Raw genomic sequence first — 9238 nt, 5'->3', positions numbered from 1 at the left:
GCTATGGCAAGGCGGTAGGCAAGAGGGAAGCACAGTGAGAGTGGAAGAGGGTCGGAAGAGTGACAAAATGAAAAGGGCTGAGTAGTAGAACTAGAAGTAAGTAGAAGCAATTAGTGTTTCTTACAAGCAGCAGTGCTCTGAGTTAATGTGCAAAGTTAAATAAATCATATGTTGTTTTAAATGATTTGTCTCCCTCTCTGTTAGTCACGCATTGAAAACTGATGGTTTCAAGATGGTGTTATCTTCCCCAATATGTGTAAGGTAATTGCTGACGATATGCCATCATGCCACAACTTAAAGGTTGGCACTCTGCCAAAATGTCTAACTAGACGCAAAGCATTGTGGGTATAGATGAGTGCTGAAGCTTGAAAACATGAGACAGCCTGACGGGCCTCCTAATTTAGTAAACACACGTGCCTGCACTCTGTCTTTCAATCCAATAGAAAATAAAATAATGTCAAAGATCAAAGACAAAGACAAAACCCTGCTCATTTTAAATAACATAGTTACTAAAGGTTAAATATGTAATTAATGTATAATAGTAAGATCAAAGTTTAATACTGATGGATTCAGCCTTTAAACATCTCACAAACACAAGAATAAAATTTGTGTCTTCTTTTTGGTGCAATGCATTTGCTGAATGCATGACCAGCAAATCATTACATCAAAAATCCAAATGTGTTATGGAGAAAACAGAAATTATTTAAGATGCCTCAATAACCACTTTTTAAAAAATAAGCACCAAGGCTGAGAATTAAAACTGTAAGACTTCATATGTGACGTAGCGTTGAGCTCAAGCATTTCCAGCAAAAGGTTTTGCACTTTAAAATGGAATTAAATGCTTATATTTATTTTGAAATACTCTTCTAGATTCAGATACATGTATAAATATCTAATTAGATTTCGCTCTTTATAGCAAAAACACATAATCCCCATCCATTATTATTATTATTATTATTATTATTATTATTATTATTATTATTATTATTATTATTATTAGACTAGCATTATCTATTTTGGAAAATAACATACCCACAGAAAAAAAAATTGTGTTTAAAATAACTATTTTGAAAAAATATAAATGATATAATAACATTAACAACAATACTTATGATAATAATAATAATATAAAGAAAAATGTATACAAATCACTGTGTATTTTTCCAACTACTTGTCCTTCACTTTTTGTTGTTTTTAACCCATCTGTCCTTTTACTTCGACTGTATTTTTATCTGCTTCCTCTTTTGCATGTTACTTTTTATTATATTAAGCTTTTATTATACTATAATCTTAAGTGTTTCACTTGTGCTGAAAAGGTCTTTATAAATAATTGGATTTTATTCGTCTGAATAATATTTACAGGAGAGTGCATTTTCCTCTGTGAGCACTGATCATATGAACACAATGGTCTAAGTATGTTTCATAAAAACTGGACTTGCTGCCGAGACTGGAATTAGATGCACTTCCTCAAAACAAAACGAGATAAGCCTCACCCTTTTGTCTGCATTTGTCATCCATTCGCTGCAAGGATCAGCAACTTCCCGTATTTACTGCCTAAGCAAGGTAAAGAATTACGATCGCCATGGCCCTCTTCTGACATATTGCACATTGCATAATTAATACATGCAGATGTAATGCAGTTGCACACCACTCAGAAATGCAGACAGGCATGAGTTCCAGACCTCATGTCTCCATGTGACTCCCTTCTAAACTTATCGAGTTTACTTTAAATTTACCAGACGCATGAGTGCATGATGAGACTCATTGATCGCTTACATTTTACAAATATTTATACTTTTCATAATAGTTTTTAGCTACTTTCAGCAGTACTTCTGATGTATTTTTGACTTGTCACATTCACTAAAACAGGTGAAGCAGCAGTATGGGGTTTTGGATTATGATTCAACCTCAGGTCAATTTATAAAATCATATGTTAAAAGATTTTACTTGTCTACATTTTTGCAACTCAGGTTCAGTTTGCTTATTTGTACTTTTCACCTTGGATCATTGTGAAAAACTGCAGAATGTAATGAAAATAGCATTGTTTTGTTCTTGTTTTTTTTTTTTTTTTTCATTTTTCATCTTCATATAATTCCTGAAATATATTTGCATGTCAAAAAATTGAATTAATTCTGAAAAGCTTATTTTTCAGCTGTTTAATAACATTAAAATGTGTAATGAGCCTCTTGGCAAAGTGGAATAAAGTAAGAACGGATATTTAGAAAAAAAAAATAAAACACATGCGTAAAACTAAATAAATCGTTAACTACATTCATTTAAATACATAACTTTAGTATTAAAAAATCATGACAGAAAACGCATGCAGATAGGCTATAGTAATAATTTCTTTGGTGGCTTAGGCTGCAGTTGATAAAATAATAAGAAGAAGAAAAAAGAAATAGTATGCGATAAACAATAACATGTAACTGTTTCAGGCCTTCTTCTTGACTATCAGTTATGTAACCTGTTCTTCTAAAGGCCTTTTCTTCAACTGGAAATAAATAATGCTGCATATGCCTATTCGTATGGAATAGGAAACTAATCATTTCCCATTAGAGTTACAGTCTTCATTAAAATGATGCTTAGAATAAAAAGTTATGGTCGCTAAACGTCTCAAACGCTCCAAAAAACTTGGCTACAGGGCGACCAAAAATAGTCTTTTTTTCCGCACAGGAAGCCATTGCAATGTCGTCATACGTCCCCGTCGTACAGGCTGAAGTACTTGCTGGCGTTAGAGAAGCAGAGGTAAGGCGTGCTACTCCCCGGGTACACCACTGGAAGGGGCATGGGCAGCAGACATCTGCCCAGCAGGTTGCTCTCTTTGTACAAGGGCGGCAGGTTCCCCACCGACGCCGGTTTCCCAGCCTCGGGGAAATCGCCGGCCGGTCCGTCGATCTCGGTGGAGATCTGGCGCTTCAGTTTATTCCTGCGGTTCTGAAACCATATTTTCACCTGCGTCTCCGTCAGCTGCAGAGAGCTGGCCAGGCACGCGCGCTCCGCGCTGCTCAGGTAGCGTTTCATGTCGAAGGTAGACTCCAACTGGAAGATCTGTCTCTTGGAAAAAATTGTGCGCGTCTTCTTTTTGTTCACTAGTTTGCTCTTCTTGCTGGGGCTCCCTCCTCTGTGGGGGTCCCCGGGAGCCACCAGCGCTGCCGCCGTCACCGTGGTGGAGATGGAGCCGCTGTCGTCGCAGCTGCTGTCCCCGCTCTCGAAGCGCGTGTCGGCCGCCTTCCCCTGGTTCACGCAGCCGATGATGACCGAGTCCACCGTTCCGCTGCCGGTGCTCAGAAGCCCTGCAAATTCAGCGAAACTCACTCAAGCAGGCCTTTCTAGTTTCTCCACATGTCGGATTGAGGAAAAACGGCGATAAACAAGGCAAATTCTCCAAACTTCTTACCCCTTTGGCTCAGCTTGCTGCCCGGGTCTGGCCTCCGCTCTGGGACCGCTTCATCCTGCTGCCCGGAGGAATGACAGCTGTCACAGCTCGTCCTCAGGTTCAGGATGTTGTCAATGGTGAATTTCAGAGAGGCGATGGGTCGACATGGTGCTTCTGCTTTGTTCATATTCTCCTGTGTGAGACTGTAATTTTTCCTCCACCTCAGACTTTCTCCCTGAACTCTGAACCGGGGTGTTATTCTCTCCGCTGGCGGTGGGACGGTCCTCGCACCATAGCAGCAGCCACTGAGCAGACGCAGCTCAGATCTACTCGCGCTGTTACCACTCGCACCAGACCGAGCGCTGGGTCGTCGCTGATTGGCTCAGAGACTCTGTCGGAAAGGGCCAATGGCAGTCGGAGAACAGAATCAGATGGGGAGAACCCGGGGGAGCAGTGTGTGTGTGTGTGTGTGTGTGGGGGGTGGGGGGGGGTTCCTGCGGCTCTTTTTCAATAATAAAAAAAAACACCTCATACTGTTCTCATCATCGGAGCGGTGTCTCGTGGAGTCATTACAGAGCCCCTGGAGAGGATCACATAATGCGATTTTACAACTTCTAATTTGACACCAACTGCATTCCTTCATGTGTTTTGATTTGCAAATGTCAACGTTGTAAAACATGCACCGTCCTGCACATTTAATTGCGGACTTCTCAGATATATTCAGCCTTTCTGCGGGACGGCTGATACTCGATGCTAATTGAACTCTGAAATGTCATTCAAAGCACCAAATGTCTTTAAGATGTTCTTTATAGGCATTGCGGAATAAATGTTGTTAATCTCTCTCTCTTTTGTAATATATATATATATATATATATATATATATATATATATATATATATATATATATATATATATATATATATATATATATATATATGGTAAAGGTCAGAAAGTTGTAGTTTATGAATTCAGTGCGCTGTAAAACATACAAAGAAGGGGACACTCCAAGAAGTTTAACATTAATTAACTTAATTAAAAAAATAAAAAATCCTAAATAAAGCTCTACATGCTTGATGAGTTGGCTCGAAGAAAATTAGAAATGTTCAAACTAAATTTAGGTAAGGATCGGAGCACAATGACAACAAACACGTACGTTTTAGTGCATGATTGTTTTATTTGTTTTTTCTAATTATGTGAAAAAGTGACAAAGTTGGGGAAAAAAGATCTGTGACTTTAAGTAGACTATAAAAATTTTCAAAAAATACGTGTATTTAAACATTACATACAACCCGCTACCGACAGTCTGGCCGGGTTTATTGATTTGTTGCATAACCTCAGGAACAGAAACAGAACGTCTCGATGTTTCGTATGTCTTGGTGCAGACCGCATTTTTCCCTCTGCGGCATGCTGGATTATTGCACAATTATATTGACTGACTGAATATTTGAAGTTTTTTTTTTTTTTTTTCCAGTCAGGTTGAGGTTCTACACCAAGCCGGTCATCTGTGAGCTTAACATATTCAACGGCGACAGAGGATGGCTGACGGACCAGGAGGGGGAAACTGGAAGTCCGCTCAGGCTGAAACCGAGAACTCCAGTGGAAGTTTGCCTCTCGTGATACAGAATCGGCACTCTAAAAATCCGCTGAGTTGAGTTCGGGATGTGCGTGGCCTCCAGGTCTGCCGCCAGCTGCCTCTTCCACTTGTTCCTCCGGTTCTGAAACCAGATTTTCACCTGAGTCTCCGTCAGGTGCAGGGACGCGGCCAGACTCGCTCTCTCGGAGCTGCTCAGATACCGCTTTAGGTCAAACGTGGACTCCAGCTGGAACACCTGGCTGCGACTAAACACGGTGCGGGTCTTCTTCTTCCGGCCGGAGCGCGACCCGGACGCTGAGTCCCGCTCCCGCCGCGCGTCCAACCCGCTTGACTCCTCGTTCTCGTCCGTGAGGCTGCCGTCAGCCGTCTTTTGGTCGGTTTCGTCGCTGCTCTCAGTCATCGGTTCCGAAACGGCGGGGGAGTTCCTGTCGCTGGTTGACAGTGCGCAGCTGGGGTCATCCGATGTCGGGCCTTGAAAGGAGACAAAACAACGTTTCTGATGAGGACATAAAATCAGTGCAGACTATATTCCAAATATTCAGTTTTTTTACGAGTTCTATTGTTTTTCTAACGTTGCTCCTTCTATGTAGCTTCTTTAGAAGCAAAATAATATTTGTGTCTACGTGATGTCATATCTACACATCCATGCTTCATTTCATATCCCAGGACAGACCAACTGCGTAATTCCAATGACTTGTTCACTAAAATAGTTTTACAGTAGGCCCATGGATCATTGGGGATAAGATCTTGTAGGATCCTTGGCGTCAAAATCACTGTAGCCTATACATCCAAATTACAATAAACTGATGACTGTGCACACATAGTTTAAAGATTTTTACAATCCTATTTGCAGGATTTATTTTTTCACTTATACAAAAGAGATATTGCCAGGCGGTGTGAGTAACACCATCACCATACACCAAGTTAACATGTCCTTAAAGCGTTGTGTTGTTACCACTGACGTATAATAATAATATTGCTGACACGATCATTTCTAAATAGCTGCACATTTGTTACTCTCACAAAATATTGAAGTTAAAATACACCACACTGATATAGTTGTGTACTTATTTTGAAATTTAGAAAACATATATTCTTTTAAAAAACAACAACAAAGAAGCATGCAGGGCCCCCGGAAGGCCCCCAGCCTTTAGCAACTTGCACCCACATCCCTTTGATTCCCGTATTTACTAGTTGACTACAATGAAATCTGAAACATGGGCTCCTCGATCAGCCTCCTGCTGGCAGACATTTTTATGGGGGTAATAAAAGTTAATTTCCTGGCAATAAGCTGAGTGTAGTTGATGACGCTTCACATCGTCACGTGTCACACCAGGCAGACTATGCAAGGTTCCCCTGGCGGGGGTAACTGACACATTGGTGCTCCAAAACATCTTTGATGAACTCCTCCTTTTTGAACTCGAAGAATTAACCAAAACTAGAAAGTTCAGAAGCGGCGTAAATACCAGCAAGTCAAGACTTCTCTTCACCATCTTCTCGGGCGTATAGGCAGGAAAATTCTTCCGCTTTTCAGAACAACAAACCAGCAGCTTGGTCAAAGTTGGGAGGCGCATAAATACTTTTCGTTAGCTTGGCCAGATTGTGAACTTTTAGGCTGTTATTTCCAGGCAAAAGTGAGTCTTATTCAGAAGAAAAAATAATCTGATTTCCATTTAAATATCTGCGAGCAACCAATTTGACAATTATACCAGCAGCTTGTCAAAGCCATTAAGTGACGCATCAGAGGCAGGCGCTCTCAGCTCTGATGTGATGATGACAGTGGCACAAATGTCACTGAATGCGCGTAAAATCGTCACATTGTCGTGCTTGATCTATGCATGTAACCGTCTGATATATTTAGGATTTTTACAATGAACAGCTGCAGTGACAGTGTTTGAACAGGCATTCCGCTTGGAAATGAAACGTGCAGCACTTTGACAACGGAAGGCATTCTAGCTTTTAAAGTCTGTCAAAGCCAAAACTGGTGAGAAAAAGAAAAGCAGAAGCACACACACACACACATACACACACACACACACACACACACACACACACACACACACACACACACACACCCACACACCCACACCCCCACACACACCCCACACCCCACACACACACACATACACCCCCCACACACACACACATACCCCCCCCCCCACACACACACACACACACACCCCTACACACCCACACACACACACCCACACACGCACTCACACACACGCACACACAGGGTCCGCAAAGGTTTAACGCCATAAAATATAACTAATCGGTTTCTCGATATTTAATTATTGACCTTTTACGCACAGTTAAGCAAAAACAAATTATAGAAAGGTAAAATTCTAATTTGAAATATAATATCGAGTGTTAACATAACAGAATCGACGTGTAAATATAACTAAGAAATATGAACGTTACGCTGTTCTAAAGCTTGGGACGCTTTGGTTTCCCATTTTACGCAGTGGACCAGAAACAATAACCAAAAGCTTTGTTCATTGAAATGTCATTGCCATTATCTTGACTCACTGCGTGGTGTTTCAAAAGCTCCGATGTTCGCCACAGTCCCATCACGGGTCCACTGCATCGAAAAGTCTCTGTACGAGCAGCGGGACGTGGCGCTACAGCAGTCCAAAGCCGAGGGGCTCTCGTCGGTGTCGTGGGCGGATTTCTCCTCGGCTTCTGCCGATACCGACCCCCGTTTCTCCCACCCCTTGCTCAGCAGATTCTCTATGAAAAACGACGAGCCTCTCGGTGGAGCGGGAGCCCCGTTGTCCGCCGGCCTGTCTTGCATCCTTTCTTTGATGTCACGGAGCTGTTGCGCAAATCGCCAGCGAGCGGATCCTCTTTCAGTCGAGCGTTATCTAAAGTCCGAGCGTTCATTTCAGACGTCGCTGCCTTCGCAGCGCGGCAGAGACGTGGATTTCCTCCTCGGTGCGGGCGGGATGAGGGGCAGACAGAGATGGAAACGGCATCCCGCAAACAAATGAAGTTCTGAGATTAATGAGCCCAGGAGTCATCCAGCTATTGGACGAGCGCGGCGGCGAATGACGCTTTCTAAGGAGAGAATGACAGTGTCTCGCGAGTTAGTATGCGTGTGTGTGTGTGTGTGTGTGTGTGTGTGTGTGTGTGTGTGTGTGTGTGTGTGTGTGTGTGTGTGTGTGTGGAGGGGGTGTGTGTGGGGGTGTGTGTGTGTGTGTGTGTGTGTGTGGGTGTGTGTGGGTGTGTGTTTGTGTGTGTGTGTGTGTGTGTGCGTGTGTGTGTGTGTGTGTGTGGGGGTGTGTGTGTGTGTGTGTGTTTGTGCTCACGTGCAGGGCAGTCCCTCGAGGCCATGCAGACCAGAGGAATCTCTCTGTCCGAATTGACGCACTTTCTTGATTTGCGTCAGTTAAAGTGCAAATCAAAGGAACATCGAGCATAAGAACATGGATGTTGCCCTTTCAGTAAAAAAAAAAGGTACTCTGTTTTTTTCTCTCTCTTTTAATATTTAAAGAAAATATAGGTTTCCCAGTTCTAAGAAAGCTTGTTCGTAGTGGTTGGACATTTTTGGACATGACTAACTGCACCTTGGAGTTGGCCAACCTGGACCAAATTCCTATGTCAGTTTTGATGAATATTACTGACCTTAATTTTTCTCTTTCATAATTTTTCTCTGATATAATCAATCAGTCAATCAATCAAGTTGTTTTGTACAGACCTGAAAACATACACACACACACACACACCCCCCACACATAATAACACACATCATAATTTGATTCACAATGCGAAATGAATAATGTAAGTCTTTTTTTTAAATTACTTTATTTTTTAGGCTAAGCACAAGAGAATTTGTGGGTGTTGAATGCACAAAACATTTGAACAATCATCATTGAGGCAACGAGCTCACTTGGAAGTGGAGACCCCAAAGCACATCCTGCTCAGTGCCTCGTAATTTTTTGCTGGCTCTGATTAGAGTACGGGTCTTCAAATAAGTAGAATCCAATAATATAGATAAGTATATCACTTCCAGGTGATCTGAAACATGTAAATGAGTGCTGACGGGCGTCTTTACCCTTTTCGTCCAAATGGCAAGACATTTGAGCTTTTATTTTCCTCAATGGAGTCGGCGATGCTGACCTTTTAACTCCAAACTCTGTGTGTGCGTCTCTGCCTCTCCCTCCCTAAAGGCAGACTTACCCTTTGACAGAGGATCAGTGGTAATGCTGCTCCTCAACATAACACTCAGCACAGTCAGGAGGAATATGAGCCAAGGTTTTACAGAGCTC

At 42.1% G+C, this 9238-nt stretch overlaps 3 protein-coding genes across 3 annotated transcripts in view; all 3 read right to left on the bottom strand.

Moving 5' to 3' along the window:
- Positions 1 to 2147: 2147 nt before the first annotated feature.
- hmx4 (H6 family homeobox 4) lies at positions 2148 to 3732 on the bottom strand. Its single transcript, XM_055041335.1, has 2 exons — positions 3398 to 3732; positions 2148 to 3293 (listed from the first exon to the last, which is right to left on the bottom strand). The coding sequence occupies exons 1-2, from the start codon at positions 3561 to 3563 to the stop codon at positions 2692 to 2694; spliced, it is 768 nt and encodes a 255-aa protein (XP_054897310.1). The 5' UTR covers positions 3564 to 3732; the 3' UTR covers positions 2148 to 2691.
- Positions 3733 to 4536: 804 nt separating this feature from the next.
- hmx1 (H6 family homeobox 1) lies at positions 4537 to 8085 on the bottom strand. The gene is made up of 2 exons (XM_055041575.1): positions 7500 to 8085; positions 4537 to 5441 (listed from the first exon to the last, which is right to left on the bottom strand). Exons 1-2 carry the CDS (start codon positions 7762 to 7764, stop codon positions 4861 to 4863), a joined length of 846 nt encoding a protein of 281 aa, XP_054897550.1. The 5' UTR covers positions 7765 to 8085; the 3' UTR covers positions 4537 to 4860.
- adra2c (adrenoceptor alpha 2C) overlaps positions 7130 to 9238 on the bottom strand; it is a 40817-nt gene continuing 38708 nt past the window's right edge. Inside the window, exon 2 of the mRNA XM_055041572.1 lies at positions 7130 to 7152. The gene's annotated coding sequence lies outside the window, so the exon portion shown is untranslated. The remainder of the gene's footprint in view (positions 7153 to 9238) is intronic.

This window comes from Poeciliopsis prolifica, unplaced genomic scaffold (assembly GCF_027474105.1).
Source record: "Poeciliopsis prolifica strain line A6 unplaced genomic scaffold, Auburn_PproV2 SCAFFOLD016, whole genome shotgun sequence".
Lineage (NCBI taxonomy): Eukaryota > Metazoa > Chordata > Actinopteri > Cyprinodontiformes > Poeciliidae > Poeciliopsis > Poeciliopsis prolifica.
The sequence above is the reverse complement of the archived record's forward strand: the minus strand, read 5'-3'. Positions and strand labels throughout refer to the sequence as shown.